Raw genomic sequence first — 23,221 nt, 5'->3', positions numbered from 1 at the left:
ATAGCATTGAAGCAGGATTCTGAAGCGAACATGGGTCCCGGAGAGAGCGTTGAGGCGGCTCTTGAATAGACCATTGAAGCAGCTTCTACTGGAGGGAGCGTTTAAGTGGCTTCCTCTTCAGTTTGATTTACTTTTGTGAATTCCATGCTTCTTGATTGACCATCTCTCTCATGTTGAAGAAGACATTGACTAACAGTGAAAGAACTTCGTGCTGAACCTCAGTCCCCAAGCGTGGTTTACATGGTTCTATCTTGTATGCCCGATGGGTCTTTTGTACGTAATGGTCGTTATATGGTGAAGCTCTGGATAGTATCAATCGACAAGCAACAACAGTTCTTGGCAGCAGCTGTGATCAGAAGAGACTGGCAGGGAGAGGCGTGGTGGCAACTTGTACGAACTTGGCACCCTCTTAAGTCCCAGGTGCAATCTCCCTTGGTAACAAAACTTCTTTTTCCACGGGAGAAAAACTCTGAAAGCGTCTCCCGTTGATGTAGTCACCGTCGATCCAGATATGGAATATCTTGTACGTTGTTTCATTATTGTGGCAGTCGTGCATGTGGTACTAGGGTTGAAGTTGACAATTTTGGACGCGCAGGATGTTGTATCTGGGTGGCTTTCCTCTTGCTGCTTCAGTGAAACTGGTTCTTTCTAGCAGGGCAGATGCTGTTGTAGATGAGCGTTCAACAGCTTCACGAAGTCCATAGGATAACCAAAAGCGCATATTCTCCAACATAGCACGATAGACATGCACCATCGTCTGATAGAGTGACTCGCCCGGATTTTGCTCGACATGACGCGTGGACATCGTTATCTTCTTGAGGCGGCTCTCTTGAGGTATCGGCTCCAGTGGAAGACTGCCGTCATAGAGCGTTGATACGTTGCACCAACATTCTTTAAACAAAATGGCAGTACAGTATAATAAAAATTTCCGAGAGGAGTTTGAAAAGCTATCTTACTTTCTTCATGCTCGTATATCCTTATCTGGTTGTAGCCGCTACATCAATCCATGGAGGAGAACATGCCGTGTCCGCTGGTTGCATCTGCTAACATGTCGATGTTAAGTAGAGGAGAATCGTTTTTGGGGAGGCATCTGTTCAAGTCTCTGAAATCCATGCAACACCTGATCTGTCCATTTTCCTCGTGTCTGAACTGCAACCGGCTTAGATCCGGGTATGACATGTAGATGATGGGTGACCAATCTAAATATGGCATTTCTTCATACGTTCAGGAAAATATGTCCTGGTATTCCTTGAGAAGTTGCACAAGTTTCGTGCGTTCATCCGTACACAAGGTTGAGCTGATGGAGATAGGCCTAGGAGATTCCTCAACGATTTCAATCTTATCAGTTGTGGAGTTGGTGCCATCTTGCAGCTGTTGTCGAGCATCTAGCACTTCTTCTTGTGGTTGTTGTAGCATTCCATTGGGTGGAGAGACTGGGTAACATTCTCCCCTGCTAATTGATAATAGCAGCGTCGGTATATCGTTTTCCCTTTCTGGTCACGACTCGCCACAAAAGTTCATTCCCTCTGTAAATGTAACATTATTCACAAATGTTTCTGGTACGTTTGAGACTTCTGGACGTGAAGGAGTTAGGTGCACGTCCAGGGTTATCTGGTTGATTGCAGCAAACGTCTCTGCCCACTGATTCTTCGAGAGGTGTAAAAGTTCATACAAACTTTCTACTAGAGAAGCCGCTTTCTGATCCAATGGCCTCCGGTTCGTAGTGAAACTATTGACTTGAGGAGGATCGTTGTGAGGATGAGTCCCTAGTGTAGGAGTCTCCATGACAGGACCGCTCATATCTGATGTTGCTTCTTTGATCAGGTCCATGTAGGCCCGCGCCGCTGAAGTACCTTCTCCGGGTGCGTTGAATGCGTTCCTTGTTGGCTCTAGGGGGTGTCACGGCTCTTGTGGAAATCGATCAGTTAATGTTTTAAGAAAAGTGATTACCTTTTTCTGAGTTGTAGCCATATCCGTTTGAGTCTTAGCAAGAACTTCCTGCCTCTCCATCAAGTGTGCGATGGTAATGGGAGATGGTCCTCCTCTCGTCCCTCTGGCTCCTCGTCCTGACGAAGGAGTGGAATCTGTTGCTCTGGTGACCACCGGAGGCGTTACACTTGAGGAGATGTCGGGATTCACGGATGCTCTGGCTCTGGTGATGGGAGGCGTTACACTTACTGGAACATCTCCTGCTCCGCTGTCGTTGGTGGTAGAAGTGACGGCTCCAAGAGATGTATTGACCACAGTAGATCTACTGACAGGTACATCCGAGAATGTTATCCACACTAGCTCCATCAGATTTGAATTCTGATCCAGACCTGAGTTCTACCATCTTGAAATGGATTGATGATTGAATTGGTCCTAAGATCTACCCTTTTCGAAATTGATAAAGTTGAATCGGATTTTGAAGAAATTGACTTTACGACCGTGAGATTAACCTCGCACTGTGGTCGCCAATTGTTTATGGATGAAAACTATTTCTGCCGGTTTTGGTAATTTGGGGTGTGTGGATGAGAAATGAATCTAAACCCTAAACAAATGCACTGCACGGGAGTGCTTGTGATTCGAGAAATCAATATGTACAACTCTGGCCTAAACCAAGAAATGGTCGTTCCATACTTGCTTCGGTCACAAAGTGAAGGAGATGGGGTTGATCTTAGGGAGGGAAGCGAAGAAGGTGTTGAGATTGTGAAGGTGTTGGCTGTTTATGACTTGTATCAGAAAGCTGAACTGGCTTGCAGAATGTAAGCTATCAGTTATGGTGTTTGAATACGATTGTATCAACACTTGGTTTTCTGTCTTGTCCTGTCTTGGAAATAGGGAGGAGAACCTATTTATACAAGTCATTGAGCCTAACCCACGTCTTTCATGGGAAGTGGAGAAAGTTGAGTGATGAAGTAGTGGAGTTGCGTGTGTTAGTGTCACACGATCAGTCTTGCCCACTTCTCCCATCATCACTAGCCGTCCATGTCTTCCTGACACGTTCTTGTGATTGCGCGTTGTGCGCTACATGCTGTAAACCGCCAGACCAATACCCCAGTAAGTATCCCCCAGTTTGTGACATGTTTGATGTCTCGAATGTGTGGATAGTGGGACCCACAAAAAGTAGCATGTGATGCTAGATTAAATAACTAAGTTATTTATGAAGTCGATACTTGTGAAGTATCGTGTGTATTTTATGCAGGTAATGCATCGAATATATTCAGCATGTGTGAAGCATCGCTGTTTTAAGGCTTAACGGAGTAAGTCGCGGATTAAGCATCTTAAAATAGCATCACGTCCAGCCATCTTCGAGTGATCGTTTGGAGGCTGTACAGGTAAGCCCTGACTTGGACGATCACTTTGTGTGGAATAGTGGTGGACGGTGATCGTGGTGATGCCTCGCTGGTCGCCTAACTCCTGTCTTAGGTTGTTCTTCCAAGCTGGTGAAGTTGGAAGGACGAGATGGCTTGCGACCCACATCTGGGACCGTCGGATTAGGGTTTAGGAGGTGCTCGAACACCAACCTTTAGCTTGGTCGAATCCAAGCATGAGACACGTTTTTGGCAGGGTCGATTGGGCATGCATGTAGACGGCATGCTGATGTAGGTGTATGTACCTCACTGTCCCATGGAGATGCGATCTAAGCCACTCAATTTGTCTGACAAAGAGATTGATTTGCGACAGAAATCCCATGCCGCAAAGAAATTGAAGACCGCATGTAGTGCCCACTTCGGGCACGCGTTTCGAGATGACCAACCATGGTCGGTCTTGGCCGATCAGTCATGCGTGCAGTCGGCATGCCAGTGTACACGTCTGTACCTTACTGTTTCGTGAAGATGTGATCTAAGCCACTCAATTTTTCCGGCAAAGTTGAGTGGTCGAGATCGATTTGCAGTTGAAAACGCGTGGCCATGCCTAGTTTGGGCGCACGAATCGAGACGACCAACCATAGTTGGTCTTGACCAATTAGTCATGTATGTAGGTGGGCCCATGGTGATTGTGTTGACATGCTTTGGGCCTTTTGAATCTACATCAACACCCTCCATCTATGCCTGCGAAGATGGATGGTTGAGACTGATTTGCGACACATGTGATGTGCCGCAAACACTAATTAGGGTTTCACGTCCACGCTGCTTTGGCTGGACGAAATGGCAAGCCACGCTTCTCTTTTGGGGAGGCCGACCATGTGGGGCCCATGTTGGGCCGGTGGTGAACACGCCAATACCTGCCTGGTGGCTATGGGTCCGATCTAAGCCATCCAATCACGCCGGTGACATTGGATGGTCGTGATCAATTTGGGACCTTTAATGGAATTTCCTGCGACCCTCAATTCTTCACGCTGACACAACTTCGGACAATCGTATATTGCAATCTGGTCAGGTTAAGGAAGAGTCGGTCATGTAGGTAGGAAGAAGGTCCGCCGGTGTACACCACGACGCTTGTTCGACCGGGATGATCCACGCCGTCCAACCACGCCGGTGAAGTTGGACGGACGTGATGAACTTAAGACTGCCATAGACGGCCTTTGTTTGTACGATTCCCCCAAGCTGCTCCATACCAGTCTAGACATCCAACTTCAGGCTGGTGTTCAGTGGTAGTTTGGGAGGCATGGTAGGTATTCGACCGACCAGGGCATAAGTGGGCCCGCTGGTGGTCATTAATGTAGTAGCCTGCTTCTGCTGAGGATCGTCTAGGCTGGTTAAATCGTGCAGCCAACTTGCGTGGTCATGATTGTTTCTGAGACTGATATGGACAGTTCAAATTCAAATATGCTCAATCGGGTTAGTATAACACACCAAGAGATGTAGCCTGTACGCGTATTTCGTGCATGCCTCACTATTAATACTTGGAGATTCGTGTTACTCTGCTGAGAGTAACACTCAGTCGTCATGTCGCACTAATAATGAGAGTTCTGCGGGAACAACACAGGAAATACAAGGCTGGTCATGCATTAATTGATAATGCCATAAATTCATAGGGTATATGGGATTTGTTGCTACATGCTCCATTCTAAGTAAATTAGCGAAGTGAAGAAGTATTCATCATTTTATCAGTGGCTTTATCCTTTGCAGGATATCAGCGCATAATTTTGGCTTTTACAATTTTAGCCTTAAATAAAAATCCACCATCAACATTCCCCAAGTATTTGCTTCATCTTCCTCATCATCTTCTACCTTTGCTTTCGGATTAATTCTTAATCTCACTACTAATGCACATTCATGCGATTCCCCTCCTCCTGGTGTTTCTTCCGCACTAAATGAGATAGTCTGTTTTTGCCAATCCTTCAATAGTGATACTTTCGCAAGATTGAGAATTTCTCTTCCGTCAGCATCTCTCGCATACACCCTACTTAAGATAGTGTCATGGAAGTCTTCTATGCTTCTGAATGAATGTACAATTGAATTACAATATAGGTTCTTCGCTTTCGCGCCTACTTCAATTACAAATGTATTCTTTCCTTTCTCCTTTGCATATACATTTCCTCCCGCTGGTGGTGGTGGTGGTAAATTCTTTGGTTGTTGTGCTGAGAAATGATCCAATTTTCCTTGTTCAATCATTCACAATATGATTTTCCTCACATTTCTGCAATTACTTGTTGTGTGACCATGAAAGCGATGATATACACAAAATTCTCTGCTCCTCCTCCCTAGTGGTGGTTCATCTCCTTCATTATGTGGTTCTGGGATTTCTTCCATTAGAATGACAGCTTCCCATACTTTATCTACTGTAGTGTTCAGCTTTGGAAGGTTTATCTGTTCTCATACTATCCTTCCAGTTCCTTGTCTTTTATTATAATATGGTTGTTGACCTCCTGAACTTTCTGGTGAATTATCCATTCTTTGAATCTTATTACTACCTCCATGATTTTGAAATTGTCTGTCTCTATACTCTTTGTCAAATTCTGCTTGATCTGCACTACCCATGGCTATTAACTTTTGTTCCATTTCTGCAACGTTCCTTCCTTGATTTCCCTGCGACGTACTTGCAACAACATTTGTCAGTCTTGGGAGTAAACTTGCATTTCCACCTTTCGCATCAGGTATTGCGACTGGGTACGACTCCATATCTCTTTGCCTCTCCTCAAGTGCTATGTACTCCTCTTGAAATTCGCGCAACTCTGACATTGTTATTGTATCCTTTATCCTAAAAATTTGTGTATATAATAAATCTGTAGCGAGAAGAGCATTGATAAATGCAGGAATAAGGTGTCGCTCATCCAATCGTCTTCCCATTTCTCCACACATGGTTCTCCAGCGTGTTGTTAGATGACGCAAACTCTCATTTGTTCTTCTTCGAAGTCCGAATGCCGTCTCCCTGGTCTTGACATATTATTGCTGATATATTGTCCTAAAAAGACGTTTTGTAAATGTTGAAATGATCCAATGGATTCTATTGGTAGTCCTTCAAACCATTTCAGAGCTTCCCCTGCCAGGCTCGCAACAAAATATTTACACATTACTGCATCATTGTTTTCCCATTGCAATAAAGACCGGGTGTAAGCTTTCACGTGTTGTATTGCACAGGCGCTTCCATCAAATATGCTAGTGAACACTGGTAAATTGCACTTGGACGGTATCACTGCCCTTTGAATCTTCCTTGTAAAGGGAGTTTTCCCAGCTTCCTCCACTTCTTCTTCTAGTTGTCTCCTTCCACCATTTCTTTTCGCAGTCATCATTTCTCTTAATTCCGCCATTTCTTTAAGAATTTATTCATTGAAGCTTTGATCTATAGCTTCGCACATAGGTCTTTTTAATCTTTCTTGCCTCAGTCTATTACCATGATTATTCTAACATACTGCTTCTTGTATCTCATATTCTTCAGCTTCTTCTCTTCTTCTCCTACGCCTTTCAATGTTCGTTTCAATCTGTGCTCTATCATGTCGTTCCTCTTCACCTGTGCGATTATGTCGATGTATTGACGTTTCTCTTTCTTTCGGTGCAAACCGTCCTTGTTCTATATCATCTATGCGATGACGTTCGCGCTGCCTTACTCGATTATCCTGATTATTTTGACGTAATGCTTCTTGCAATTCTCTCTCTTCAATTTCTTCCCTTCTTCTTTGTCTGTCTCTTTCGTTTCTCGCACGTGTAACTTCCCTTTCGCGCTCCTTATCTTCTCTCAACATTTCTCTTCCATACAATATTATCTGTCCTTTCCTCAGATCATATGCTTCTCTTTCAAAATTATTATGTGTGCGACGTAGAAGTTCACGCGGATGCTCATATCGATTAGTTCCCAAATCTTGAGCTATATCCCTTCCCCTTTGTTGGTCCTGTTGATGATCATCTACTAGCAGGTTTTCCTCAATGGTTTCCATGCGTTGTCTTCTCCTGGTATCTTAGATCGACTTTGTCTTGATGAACTCCTGCTTGATCTCGACCTTGATCGTGTATCACTTCTTGATCTCTGTTCTTGCAAACTAAGATTCTCTTCTCTTAAGTCATCATTCTGACGTATCAAATTCGCACACTCTTCATCTTCTCTTTGTCGTTCTGCAACCAATCTTTGTCTAAGTTCTGCAATTGTCATATTCTCATCACTCCCCTCAATCCTTCCTGCATTCCCAGTTCTTTGCGTTTCCTCTTCAGTTGAACTTGTTTGTGAAGTATGAACGCTCACTCTATCATAATCAATATCATTGTTCCGCTCTTGTTCACGCTGAGGTTCAATTGGATTTTCGTTTCCTTGATTTTCTCCTACTCTTTCTTCTTGTTGGTCAAGATTTGTAATTCTTCTTCTTTCAACAATTTTATTTCTCCTTCTGGCTGCTGTTCCCTGTTCAATAGTAGATCCAAGTCTCGCCATCTTCAATTTCCAGATCTTACTTTTTCCAAGATTCTATGAATTTACTACCAGGATTTATCACCCAAAGTTGTTTCTGGCGCCAAAAATGTAGTTGCAGGAAAACCTACAACCACACCCCAATGTATCTAAACAATAACCTAAGTAATCATAATGAATTCTTTTATTAATTATTAAGATTTATAATCGATTACAAGGTATTACAATGACTTTACTTGCTCTCCAAATAAACTTTCTCTCCTAGTTTCTTGTCTAACACACACTAAAAGATCTCTCTCTATGTGATGACTTCTTTTCTTTATATAGGATTCCTCATAGTGGATGACAGCTAAGAGACCCATTATTTTCGGAATCACTGTGCGCTACATTCACTCATGTATACTCATTCATTCTCGCACAGCTTATACTTCGCATAGATCATCACACTTTATTCGTGACTTTGCTGACATCATCCAATACGTCACTTCAACTTTGCCATGTGCGATAATCCTCACTTACATCAGATAATCCTTATTTCGCATAGTTATTGATATGTGCTATATTTAATTCCTACAATGCTAGTATATATCAATTAAGGATTTTCTGTATGCTCTTTAATTTTCAGCTGCCAGTCTCTGTAGCTCCGGAATGCGCATGGAGGAACTGTCATTCTCCACGGACACAAAAAGAAGGCCCGCCAATAAAAAAACAAGAAAATAAATGACCATAACTATATATCTCACATGCCAATGACCTTGGTGATCCTTTTGACCGGGCGTTTAGGATCATTTTGTGTACTCATCAAAGGCTAATTGTGTCACCTCAAAACAAATTACAAATGCTTGTTTTTCCTATATAAACTCCATCAACTAGAATCAATATTTTCATTATCAACTGTTCCGACCTTCAATAATCTCCAATCTATTAAGCAAAAATCCTCAACTACTTGATGGCTCATCATGGTGTTTCGGGTTTAGTCGGGAAAGTTGTAACTGAATTGGAGCTCAATTGCGATGCTGACGAATATTATAAAGTCTATAAACACCATCAACTAGTACCAAATGAGGCAGTTTCTCATCTTTTCACTGGTGTTAAAGCTCTTGAAGGAGGAGACGGCCTCAGTCCCGTTCATATCAAGGAATGGAGCTATATTCTTGGTATGACACAATATTATTGCGATTGATCGCATTTTAAATAGTATTAACGCATTTGAAATACATTTTGTAACAATGCAGCTTTATATATGTTGTTATTTTGTGCACGTAGAGGGAAAGACAATGACCGCCGTGGAGGAATCAACATATGACGATGAAACAAGGACCATATCGCACCGCATCGTTGAAGGAGATGTGATGAAGGATTACAAGAAGTTTGATGAGATCGTTGTAGCTAAACCAAAGCCTGATGGACATGGAAGCATTGTATCCATATCTATAATGTATGAGAAAATAAACGAGGATTCTCCAACTCCATTTGACATCCTGAAAACTTTCCATCAGAACATTCTAGACCTAAGTGCTCACATCTGTGCTTCCGAGTAAAATATCTGTCGAGTGTTGGGTGTCCATATGCACGAAGTCAGTACTTGGTGTTTATTTATGTGTGCATTATTCATGGACTATGCATGGCTTTGTAACCGTAATTTATCGCTTCTTTCATCGTCTTTTTTTCTTTCTTTTTGGATACTTCTTTCTTAAAGAAGTTTTGGTTCTATGTCCGTCCCTTGCTATTTTAATTTTTTGTTCTTTCATCAATAAATATTTTTGCTTAAGAAAAAAAACACTCATGAGCTACGTCTATGTTACTGTATATGTTGGGTGTTGTTTCATCTACTAAATGATATCCTGGGAATGACCTCCATATTCATAAAAACACTGGGTTACCCCCTGTACCCATTTGTGCCATTTACACACCTACAAAATTAAAATCCAAAACTTAAATAACCAGGCGTTTTTAGAGGCGACTCAAATAGAATTTGAGACAACTAATGTTATGCCCATCTAGTGAAGGTGGCTATCGGGTGTCTTTAAAGTAGAAGTTGTCTATATTGTCCTTCACCTTTATATTAAATCTAAACGTAAATTCTTTGTTTTCATAATTACAACATTCTTTTGCTCATTTCCTATTCTACCTATTAAAACAAAATTCATCGTTTTAATTTTGATTGAATCGTCGATCAAACAAATTTTAGGATTAATTGTTTTAAGACTTTGAGGAAATTACAAGCAACTCTTTCTGATTATGACTTTAACAGCTTCACCAATAAGGACACCGTCCCCCTTAAAGCACAAAGCAACCTGGAAAGTGGTCTTTTTGATAAAGTGGTTAAGGACACCGCCCCCCCTTAAAGCATCGAAAAGATCTCAAAACCCTCAATTTCTATTGGTAGGGGGTCAGAAGCTCTAAAATTCAAGCTTTTGGTCTTAACTTTCAATGTGAGGCCAACAATTTCTACTCAAATTGTATATACAATTACGGAGTATCCTGCTGTTTGTCCTTCCTCGTAGGCCTAAAATGTATCACATAATAAAATTAGTTAGGATTCTAGCACTGAATCATAGAACTTGACATCTTCAAGGACATGGAAGCGAACTTAGTAGAATCTTGCACATTTTTGAAACAATATATGATTTCATTTCATCTTGAAATTGATAATGAGACTATTTTGGGCAGTGCAAGAGCTTCACGAAGATTTCATAAATTAAAAATTATCCTGATAAACAACTACTGATCAGTAGTAATATTAAAGTGTATTAGAGAAAATCGTGTTCCTCCAAGGACAAAAATCAGGACATTTAAGCTTTAACAAAAGCAAATCATTAATGATGATATTAATTGTTAATTCTCACCTAAAAAAAGCAAATAATTCATGATATTGTGATAGTTGGTTTCATTTCATTAAGTTCCATGTAAACTAGATAGTAACTCGTGCTTCGTACCAGCAGTATCGTCTCCTCTAATGTTCGGTTCCATGTTAGTTCATTACACTTTCAGTGAGCCGAGACAGGAATTTTAGTCTCCAACACGATGGCAGAAGCATTAATAGTGTCAAGCTGATCACATTTTTTTTGCATATGTTGAGGCGACGATCCAAGACACATTTCTTTAGTTGTTCAATGAAGAGAAATCAAAAGACTAATACATACAAACACAAAAAAAGAAAAGAAAAGTGGAGAATCCGGAAAACGCCTTGTCGCTAGAATCAAATTATCATTGTGCTAGTTTTTATACAGCATAAGGCATCAACAATTTGTATATAATAGACGGGTGCAATAACATTACAACAGGGGGGAGGTTTAGGAAGCCTCCTATAAGCATATAGGTAGGAAATACAGATCGATGCAAATAAAAAAAGAGACTTCCATCCTATATGTACTGGATATATACTTGAGGCTGCAATTGTTTATCCTAATCACTTTCAACTTCCGAGAAAAAAAATGCAAACACTAAGGCTGAAAGAAATTACATTTGTTAGACCATAGCCCGGTTGAACCCACCAAACGTTGGTATGTCAAGTTTGGTTGTCATATTTTAGTGAATTAAAACACATTTAAAGAGTCACTTGATTATATGCTAGAGTCAACTTCGTATAGGTTAGCTTGAAAGTATTAGGTTATGAGACTTACAAGTATTACGTGAACAGTTGAAGAATGTGAAGAAATAAAGAGCTACATCAACGACATCATCCTTCCTATTGAGGTTAGTAATATTTGACTTGAACTATTACATTCCTAACGTATCTTTCAAGTCGTGTATATTGAAAACATAACTGTGAAGCCGTGTATTATACTCTAGTTAGACATAGTATTAAGGAATACAATACGAAGTATAACACTTATCTTTTGAACTTCGTATATAAGACATCGACATAATCGTATGAATCCTATTGTGATTATGTATATGGGTATGAGGTGAAGATTTCGTCCTAGGAAACAATGTTTTACATTCGTTTAAAGGAAGTACATTCATAAACTTTTTTTGTGAATCGAAAGGGAAATCGCTAGGCTTATTGGTATTGTTATTCATTGCAAATATTTAGATTACCAATATGTATGTTTAGTATAACCGCTCATGACTTGCTTATGTTCTTGGTAAAATTATTCACAAGGCCTGACTTTTGTATTGGTATGACTTTTATTAGTGAAATCGATCTTAAGTAATCACTTGAGATGGTAAGATCGATATTTGTAATTTGTGTGACCATTCCTAGTCATTGGGTAACCGATCTTATAACTTGGTTGGGACTAATCACAAGAAGGTAATCGATCCTTGTAGTAGGTTAACAAGTTTTTAGTAATTGGTGTAACCGATCCTATAACTTGGTCAACCGATCACAAGTTTTACCATAAGAAGTGGTAACCGATCCTGGTACTTAGTTAGCCATTTTTATGGAAACTAGTGTAACCGATCCTAGTACGCACTTGGAGGTAGAACCAAAACTTTGTGTTTTGGTAGAACCGTGAAACCCATTAATGGTGATTTGATATTTTGAATCAATCACATAGTTCTTGGAAATCAGATGAACCAATTCTAAACTCGTTTGGAAGTGTGGCAAATCGGTTCCAAGATTGTCAATATGGAAAAGGATTTACAAAGTAAAGATGTCGACATACTTTGGACATGTGCAGTAACTCTTCTCTTTTATTATTCAAAGATATTCCTTAATAACTAAAAGAGAATCCCGGATCGAAATAAATTGAAAATCTTTTAATTAAGGTTTTTAGTTTTTATATGCTATTTAATTTCCAGCAATTAAATGCATATCTTTAGAGAATAAAAATTAGTAATGTGCATTTACTAATTGGAGATTTTCTACTGAGATTTCGGTCAATATTTGGACAGTGCATTTTCAGGAATTATGAAAACCGATTTTGTGTTTATTGCATATCTTTGAGAATATTCAGTTTTGAAAATTCCTTGGTGTCCAAACTTCCTTTTGTCAATAAATACTGAAGTTTGCATTTCTAGCAAACTAATCCTCAGAGCCAGCAAAACTACCTAGTTGTGTTGTTAATGGTGGAGCCGTCTATTCGGACAGGAAAGTACCCTAATTGGGAGAAATCTCTTATGACCGCTCGTTTTAAAGACTCCATTGGTATTGGGAAGCTCTACGAGTACCGTTTGTGGGAAAATATATAATTGCAGTTTATTATTAGTTTTTGATTGATTTGATTGACTAATAGTTTTTGAACTTTGATTGCACCTAGTTTGTTTATGCTTCAGAATTTCTCTTCTGATATAAGATTCACTCAAACTAGATCGAAGTGTCGACGAGATCTCTAGACTGTTTGTAGATAAAAAAACGTCTTGTGATAATCCAACGTTAACAGACTTCGCTCTGTGTGTGATTGATCACAAGAGATTCAATTTTTTTGTGTGCAGGTGCTGATTGAAGATCTAAGAAGATTTGAAGACAAAGAGGATATTTGGGTTCATAATCTTTGGTGTGCACAATACTTGATTCAGCATGAGGGATTCAACTATAATCGGTTTATCTTTGTGTTAACCTTGATTGATTAGTTGAGTAGATCTTCATCAATATATTGTCTTTGTGACTTAGAAATATTGGTTGAAAAATCTAAACCCAACTACTTTGGTAGTTGTACTTTTAGATAGATCTCAGACCCGACAAAAGAGTTTATTGGTTAAACGGAAGAGCCTTTGTCAAGTACATATCACGTTGTTTGAAAAGAGTTTCTACCGAACAGATTTGTTGTTCTTTTATTGTTTGGAATACGAACCAAAGGAATTGTTCCAAGTGCATGACTTATTGCAAGTTGGAGGCGCAGGGATATTGAGGGAACTAGGTGAACTATAGGTTTAGTTGCTTGATCTCAACTATACGAAGTTGGTTTGATTTTGTATAGAGGCTTAATTCTGAGAGTATTCAATTCTGGACTAGGTCCCGGGGTTTTTCTGCATTTGCGGTTTCCTCGTTAACAAAATCTTGTTGTGTCATTTACTTTTATTTTCCGCAATTATAATTGTGTTTATTATAATTTATAGTAAATCACACAAACGCTAATTCCTTATTACTTAATAATCAATCCCATAGAGTTTGGTTAAGTCCGAACCTAGTATCAAGTAATCACACTTTGTTTGTTGTATTGTCTCGATCTAGTATCCATATACGATCACATAAAGTGTGCGTAACCGATTAGTTGTATTGTCTCGATTCATTCCTTAGACAATTACTTTTAGAGAAAGGACTTATAGGTGTAAATTTTTTAAATTGAGGTATATTTGGGTACCCTTTTCTTTTCAATTGGTATCAGAGCAGGCAAACACGAAAAGATCTAACAATCTGTGTTTCGTGCGATCCAACCTATAAGAATTGAATCTAATGGATGATTCAGTTAACGTAAAGCAAGATATCAAGAGTTTTGAATTAACACTTGATGATGGAATCTACGATTTAGTATCTGAAAACGCTTCATGAAATCATCACTAGAGATTCTACTAGACAAGTTAATCTTGATAATAATGTAGAAACCGATGACGACTGGAAAATACGTCTACAAGAAGGGTTAGATGAAATTTCCGATGATGATGACTCATATTTTAAACAAGAAGTAGAAGAGGATATCTCATAATACTCTAAACTTGTGGATTCTTTGAAAAATGAAAAACTGAGAACTTCGGATTTTATTGGTTATGACTCCTCTTTGTCGTGAGAACAACAAACTAAGGAGGGTTTTTCAAGGATGTTATATGGGTTACCTCACCAGTGATTATCTTCTTAAAAATCGTACAAACGTGCTTAAATCTAAGAAATTAGAATGTGAAAATATTCGAAGAAATCTCTTTTTGTCGGAAAAAAACTTGTTGAATCCGAAGCAAGGGTTAATTCTCAACAAAAGAGTTTTGAAGAGAAAGAAGGTGAATATCTCTCACGAGAAAAATACCTCAAGGCTGATCTTACTAGTGCTCTTGATAAAATCAAGATGTTGGAAGAAGAAAATTTGAACCTGAAAAGTTCAATGATAGCTCAAACAATTTAACCTCAATGTTAGAAGCAAGCACTACAAGAAAATGGGGATTTAGTGTCAAAAAAATTGTCAGGAAATCCCCTGTTTTTGTCTCGAAATATTTTCTGAGATGGATTTTTTTGTCACGAAGTTGTCTCAAATACCACGTCTGGGATAGTATTTCTGGACAAAATTACAAACGGTCACGAGAAAAATTAATTAACAACTAAAAAATTATTGTCAACAAAAGTCGCTTTCACCAACGAAATAAAATTGTCTGCGAAAGTTATTTTAATGACGGAAAAATTCGACAACGAAAGGCATTTTTTTGCGAGCAAGATTTTTGTCGCAAAAATATAAATTCCAGGACAAACTGATTTGTCTTTAATGATAACTATTCAAGACCAATTAAATTGTCTCAAAAACGAAAGTTTTGTGTCAATTTAATTTGTCTTTAATGATAACTATTTAAGACCAATAAAATTGTCTCAAAAACGAAAGTTTCGTGTCAATTTGATTTGTCTTTAATGATAACTATTTAAGACCAAAAAATCTCAAAAGCGAAAGTTTTGTGTCAATTTAATTTATCTTTGATAGTAATTATCTGAAACAAATTTTTTTATCTCTAATTAATTTAGTCCGAGACAATATCAATAGCCTCTGAATACCAAATTTTGAAGACTAACTTATTCGTCTATAAATATTTTATTAGTGACCAAATTTCTTGCCTTAGAAAAATTCTTCCTCCCCGAAAGATTTATTTTTGTCTTTAAATTTTTTATCAATGACAACTCATTTTTCCTTTAAAACAAACTTTCAAAGACAAATATTTTTATCTCTAAAAAACAACACATTTTGTCCCTATATATCCTATCAAGGACAAATACTTCATCTCTAAAGATAAAGAAATCGCCTCCAAATATCTTAATAAATGACCGTTGATTTTTTCTAGACAACTTTCTTGTTCGTTAAAGAGGTTTTTTTGGTCTCTAAATATTTTATTAAGGACTCTTTGTTTGCCTTAGGAAAGAATTTCAAAGACAAAATTATTCCTCTCTACAAGCTTTTTATTAATGCAAACGACAATAATAACAAAAATTCATTCAATAAAATCATAATAGATACTGAGAACAAAATATTTCGGTTCTATTCAATCAAATACATTACCATTACTATGGCAAACAACCGAAAAACAATAAAACTACCAGAAATTGAAATTCATGTAGAAATGAAATCTCTTGACCCTGCTATGCTTGTACCATCTCGACTGTCATCATGACTATTGTTTAATATGCACGTCTTCACAGATATTAAACAAGTGCCACTCCAGTAGTCATCCCCAGTTATCTTCAAAACTATTCAGCCAGGTTCATTTGGTTCAACATTCGAATCAATGTCTCTTGTTGGAATAATGCATTGCCTGCTCGCTTCTTCGGGATTCCATTTCCTTGGATTTGAACCAAATCTCCAGAAGGCATAATATATCTTTTCATTGAAAATATCAACTTCGTCTCTTTGCTCTCCTTCAATGATGCTTTGTTGTTTGAGATGAGTCATCTTATCCTACACAAAAATTACATGTTAGTTTACAGGTTGATGAAACTAGGAAAAATAATTAGACAAAAATCAAGCTAATATAACTTTGTGTTGCTTAAAATTTTTATTGATCTTCGTCTTTAAGCTAATAGAACAAAAGAACCTGGCTTCTCTTCCAAAGAAAGCTTATATAACTTTGTGTGGCTCAAAATTTTTATCAATCTTCATATTTAAGCTAGTAGAACACAAGCACCTGGCTTCTCTTCGGCTGCAAAGAAAGGAGAGCAGGTGAGATACTGAGTTTAATAAAAAACTGAAACAAACATATATAGATAAGAATTTATACAACACAATTCAATTTCCATCATACAGTTACCAATTAGAACAGAATTGTCTAACTAAAAAATGAGCATTTCGAGTAAATATCTGACGCTTCTTCAAACGTTGTGAATACTTCAAGATCACACTGGCCTGCAAGATAAAAATAAAACAATAGAAATAGATATGAGCCCTTCTGATGGTTTGCTCTTTCCTAAAAATGGTGATGATAGTTTAAAAACTATGACATACCTACTGCGCATTTGCAGGTACATCTTAAAGCCAGTTCCGGAGCTGGGACAGGTGATAGAACCTCGAGTGAATGATATGGACCAACAAATTGTCCGATTAATAAATGTACATAGAATGAACAGTATTATTAAAAGCACTAACAAACTTTAGGATTCAGTCACACCTCACAAAAGTATGATATGGTCAATTCTTATCCGGAGGTGGGGTCGAAGATCAAAATACAACCAAGAAAATTTACAAGGCTCACAAGACAAAAATCACCTGATGCAACAACCGAAAGATTTTGTTAGGTGTTGCAACCACTTCTTCTCCATATTAAAACCCTTGGAGACCAATGTTTTAGCATTTACATAATCTCCACACTGCAATTTCCACAAATTACTATTTATACATGGATGAATGAAGGACTTCCATACTTTAGAGTACAAATTTAATATCCCCCCTTTTCTCAACAGCCCCAGCAACAGAAAGAGTACTACTACTCTCAGGTTGCCACTCCAGATCATAACATCATCCCCAACACAAAATGCAGGCAATATAAGAGAGTCAGAAACAATTCTCACTTACACAGGAATACACCAAACACCATTCCTCATAAGCTAACGCAGTTTCATCTGCCTGAATTGAAATATAAAGTTTGTCTACGAATCTACAAGAAGACCAGTACCCATCTCGACCTTGCAGCCACCTGACCATCTACATATCAGTTGAGTGTTTGATCAACTCTGCAAAGAAAAGCATGTTTAAGGCACATGAAGCATAAATTTTAGACATAATAAACCGATAACATGATTAGGTAAAAGAAGAACAAACCTTTAGTGCTAATAGTATTTGAGGGGGAATAGCGAAAGGAAGCCTTTTGTGGTCCTCCAGTCATATATGCCTCTTCACAGTTATATGAATGAAACCCACCACCAGATTTAGCTGGCTTTGAAGATGGTCGTGGAGATTTCTCCTTCTTTGGTGACTGAATTATCACTGCAATAAGGGTTTTGATTTCTTCCTCGGGGTTATGTTTTTAGAGTACATGACTTCATCACTGCAATTCGATGGTTTGTGTGTTTGTTCATCTTTTCAATCAAAATGAGTGATTCCAGTGACCAGGTATACTTCTAACTTAGTTCCCATTAGCTTTTTCTCACTCAAAATTATCTAAAGTACGTAACAAAATCAAAACTTTTAAATTTTCAGAAGAACTTACGGTTTCAATTTTGCTCGTGACCAACCGTAACTCTTAGTTACGGTTCGTAAGTTATCGAATACCAACCGTAACTGGTTAAATTTGGGGAAGATCCAATTGTAAAACCAGTTACGGTTGGTAATTAAATTTGGACAACAACCGTAACTAAATTACGGTTGGTAACTAATGAATAGAGACCAACCGTAACTACCCTACGGTTGGTGTGTCGACTTAACTTTTGAACCGTAAATCATTATTTGATAAATTCTTAAGATACAGGATTATTTACGGTTGGTATGATTGTTTGAGTAACAAACCGTAACTCAATTACGGTTGATAAATACGATGCAAATACAAACCGTAACTGAACATATTTCTCAAAACTAAGAACTTACGGTTGGTATTTGAGTTAAAACCAACCGTAACATAAACCCAATCTACAGTTATGGTTTGTATTTGAGTTATTACCAACCGTAACTCACATGCAACCAGAAATTTCAATTTTCATACAAAACCCTAATTTTTTATACAAAATTAACTTAAATCCAACATGATAAACTAAACCCTAACTGGGTTTTTCCAAACATTTTTCGAATCGTCGATTAATCGAAGACGATGAAATTTTCAGTTTTAATGGAGGTTACGGTTGATGGAGGAGAAGAGAAGATGAAGAAGATGATGAAAAAAACTGATTTGATTTTTTCTGATTCATTAGGTTTAAAAAAATTGATTTGATTTTTGTTGATTTAAGGTGAAAAGGGTAATCTAGTCAATTTATATCCCCTTTAGGACATCCCCTAACCAATTAAAGGGACATTACTATCACAATGCCGTCCCTCTAATAAATCATGCTGCCCCTATAATAAGCTTGTAACTGAATGATTATGGTATTGGTGACACACATCCGATATGTGTAATGGTGAGGTTTGAACACGTAATGTCATCTATCTATGCATACACCTTTGAATTTATCAGGGGTAAAATGCTCCCTAATCTTAAGCTAATATGAATTATCTAGTTACCTTATCTTTGTTCTTTTGTCCATATGCATTATTTATTTCGTATTGAAAAAATGCATTATTTATCTTTTTGAAGCATTGACCATATATATGTGTATTTACGTATTCCCAATGGATAACGCCTTTAATACCTACGTACTTTCGTACATACTACACATATATATCAGCATTTCATTTTGCATAAAAGTTGGCTTACAAGTTAATGCAGCTCACACAAAAGAAAAGAATTTATGAGCGTATATCCAATTCTAGTTTGTTTCAGAAATCTCATAGTTCCCTACTATTTGGCTATTAAGGAATCAAGGTAGAGACCCGATCTTAGGTAAGGTATTAATGGTGATTTTTTTTCTTTTTAAAATAAAAAATACCTTATTAGCTATTAAAAATGGACAGAAAGAATTGATCTTAGTGTGGTAGTAGTGATCTTTTTTCCTGGCCAGATGTGCTAATTTCTGCTATATATAAAAAAAATCAGGGCCACTAATTGTATTTTTTCGATTGAGGCCACCAAAAAACCAAGACCGGCCCTGGATCTCCGTCAAAGGTGTAGTATGATATTTACCGATCGGTGGATATTTCTCTTGGACTTCTCCTATGGATAAAGGCAAGGAACAACATTTTTATTTATTGATCAAAACAAAAAAGAAAAAAACAACATTTTTATTTTTTTAATCCGACCCGTCAAGATCTGACTGAAATTATCCAATTCGGATTAACTCAGTATGTTTGTTGTTTTACGTCATATCTGATTCATCTGATTCAAAAATATGTAAGTTAATAGCTTTGACTTATGAGTTAGGGATATTTCATTCCATAGTTCAAAAAGGTCCGAATAAGGATCATGTCTGACTCAGGTTGCGAGTCAGCAAAACAAAAAAACACACTGTAAATGTACGCGTGATAAGCACGAGGTTCGAATGACGTCAAACAAATTCATGATGCAGATTTAATCTTGGAGTTAGGCTTATGTAAATCAATAAGTTGATTTTTATAGCTAGAGAACAATTAAAGGTTTCCACGCTGAAATATGCATAATAGCATTGTTATCGTTTTAAGTATATATAGCACACTCACAATTGTGTATTAAAATGGAATGATCTGGTCTAAACTGTGCATTGCCAAAAAATATTAGAATATCTGTATCTCTAGATGAATCATAGAACACAACAAATGAAACAACTATAATGTAATGTCTTTGGACAAACTTAAGGGTGTCATCTAATATCCAGAAACAACTAAAAGTGTGTATCAAAAGTAATTCTTTTTATTTCCATTACATGTTTATTTAAAAAGATTTTATACATACTATCCTGACTTACTTAGTTATTATTATGTCATATCAATTCTTTATATAATTATTATATTTTCTAATGGTTTCGAACTGGCATCCGTTTATACCTAGACGAACTTTATATTATCGTGAACATAAGCAATTTCCAAAATGGTAAGGGTATCTATAAGCCTTTTGTTTTCTTGAGATATGGTTTGCCTTTCGCTATATGGTGAGTTGTGTGGTTTGAAAGGAGAGACATTTTAATTGCTAAGAAACAAATGAGAAAGCCTGTTAGATCTCTTATTATAGATATCAAAGTGTTGCTTCTTAGTCTGTCCATTAGTACTGTTTCTTTTAGAAATATAAAACTTGATGATTTTGTATTTGATTGGGAAAATCGTTTTAGAGAGTAGTTTTGTTGTATGCTCTTTTCTTCTTATATCTCGTGAGGGTGTTATCTTGGCATCCTTTCTTATTTATATTATCTCTGCATTTTCAGGCAAAAAAATATCCAAAATGTTACAAAGAACTGCTGCTTGATCAGGAAAGATCTTGCTTGCAGAGCTCTTTCGACATTGGCTTGTCTTTTCTCCCTGACCCATTCCTTTAAGCAGTGATAGTATCTCGATATCCCTTGATCAAATGCTAGTGCTTGCAAAAAGAATTAATGATTAGGCCATTTGCGAAATCAAGATGTAAGGATCCTGCTCAAGCTAGCTAGTATTTAACTCAGACTTCTCAACTGTTACTTCAATTAATTACTGTATTATTATTTATATGTTCCACCAATTTTTAATATTGTTACTTAAAATCTTAATTATAAATCATTAACATAAAACAGGATCACAAAAAAGGTGAAGATAAGAATCACCACTAACGATAAAGGCTAAAAACTCATTTTTAGATCGTTTGAGAAGTTATACTCATTTTCAATTCGAGTATAAAATTATACTCGTTTTCAAATTTGGTATAAAATCATACACATTCTTAATTCGAGTATAAAACTATTTTCATTTGTACTTGAATTGAAATCGAGTACTATGATCAAATAGCAAGTGAAAATAATGGGTTAACCAGAATCGGTTTACATGATACAAAAAAAAAAATCAGCTATCACTTCCATATCAGAATCGGGCTATGTGGGAATGAATGTTGACCGATTCTGGTACAATTTTCTCCAACCAGAATGCCCATCCAGGATAATCCGTCTTATGGGCATGAACAACAACCGTTTCTAAATGAAATCGGTTTACAAGTACATAGACGTAGACTGATTCTTATAAAACTTTGATTTCAAAAAATCGGATTTTTATTTTTATTATTAGGATTTAACGGGATAAATTGGTAATATTAAAATTTTATAAAGGATAAATTTTATAGATTCAACAATTTAGACACCCATTATCCTTTCTACTGGGTGGGCAAATGCCTTAATCCCAAACTAGGATGTGTCTAAGAAATGGGGTCTGTAATAAGACTAAACGTGTCGAGGCATGTTCTTCATTATTGTTCATTACTATACATCAAGCAAGCCCCACTTACAAAGAAATTTTTTGATAAGCAGCACGTGGTGTAGCACTAGAGGTGTAAGTGTGACGTGTCCTACACTTATAACACACTTCGTTTTTTTTTTCTTTTTTCTCTAATCGAGAAAAGTTTTGTGTAAAAAATTAAAAGCCATTTCTTATCAACCACAGAGCTTTGGTGGTATCGAAATAAGATGGAGGCTTCATGAGTCGATAGTGATGATGGAATTTGGTTTTCATTATGGTCTGAATTTTGGGGTTTCATGGATTTTGTATTCTCAGAGCGGTAGTTGTCTGATGGTGTCTGTATAGAGACGTGAATGGAGATGGAGTGAAGTTTCTTCAAACAAACTGATTTCAGTTGCCAACACCTAAAATGAGTTCGATAGTTTTGAGGTGAGTTTTGTGTGGAATGGTACACCACGACCCATAATTTTAGTATCTATTTTTCTTTTTTTTCTAGCTCCCCTAACCTTAAGATATTCTCCTCTCCAAATCTTCAATATTTAGGAATTTTCCGTATATTTCTCTGAAGATTAAGGAAAACCAAATCACATATTTCGCCGGATTGAGTAACCAATTTCCGTCTAAAATTGAGCAAAATTATTTTTTCTTTTCCCGCTGCTGATTTGATTCATTGATTTTTATACTCCCTCCAAAATAAATGTAGACCTAAATCAAGCAACTAATTTCCGAATAAAATTGAGGTTTGAGTTTCTTTTGGCGGGATGATTCCCGCTAATTTGTTTTGGGTTTCGAATTTCAGTAGGCTATATAAACCCTAAGTAACTTGTACATTTACCAATAATCTCTTCACAATCTTGTTTCTTATCTTCAAGGTAGTCTTCATATTTTTGGTTTTACATGACAATTTTCCTTGATTTTGCTTTTAAAACCCTTATTATTTTCAATGGTGTTGTGATTGCTTGATGGTTTCTTCTTCAATGAATCTATTCAAGCTTCCCTAATGGTTTAGAACTCCACACACTAGTTACTTGGTGACGGAAATCTGGTGTTTTAAATATCATTTTTTGGTACTTTGTCTGTAAGTAATATACATTTGTGATTTTTTAGCCTTTTGCGTTGTTGAGTATGGTTGTTGATGGGTTCCTCTTCCATGGAATCAAATCAATGCCAATTAGTTACATCTGTTTTTTTTTTTATGAGTATGGTTGTTGATGGGTTCCTCTTTCATGGAATCAAATCAATTCCAAATACTCACAGCTGTTTTTTTTTAGTATGGTTATTGATGGGTTCCTCTTCCATGGAATCAAATCAATTCCAATTACTAAGAGAATATGCAACGAACCAGTTGACTAAGGTAGTTGAAAACTTGAAATCTTAATTTTCCATGCCCTGTAATCTTAATCTCAATGTATTGGATT

At 37.1% G+C, this 23,221-nt stretch overlaps 1 protein-coding gene across 1 annotated transcript; it reads left to right on the top strand.

The window, feature by feature from the left end:
• The first annotated feature begins 8,664 nt into the window (after positions 1 to 8,664).
• Positions 8,665 to 9,563, top strand: LOC113344466 (major latex protein 15-like). The gene is made up of 2 exons (XM_026588437.1): positions 8,665 to 8,921; positions 9,031 to 9,563. Exons 1-2 carry the CDS (start codon positions 8,714 to 8,716, stop codon positions 9,303 to 9,305), a joined length of 483 nt encoding a protein of 160 aa, XP_026444222.1. The 5' UTR covers positions 8,665 to 8,713; the 3' UTR covers positions 9,306 to 9,563.
• Positions 9,564 to 23,221: the final 13,658 nt, after the last annotated feature.

Source organism: Papaver somniferum, unplaced genomic scaffold (assembly GCF_003573695.1).
Source record: "Papaver somniferum cultivar HN1 unplaced genomic scaffold, ASM357369v1 unplaced-scaffold_76, whole genome shotgun sequence".
NCBI lineage: Eukaryota > Viridiplantae > Streptophyta > Magnoliopsida > Ranunculales > Papaveraceae > Papaver > Papaver somniferum.
Note: the sequence above shows the minus strand (reverse complement) of the source record. Positions and strands in the feature narration are given on the sequence as shown.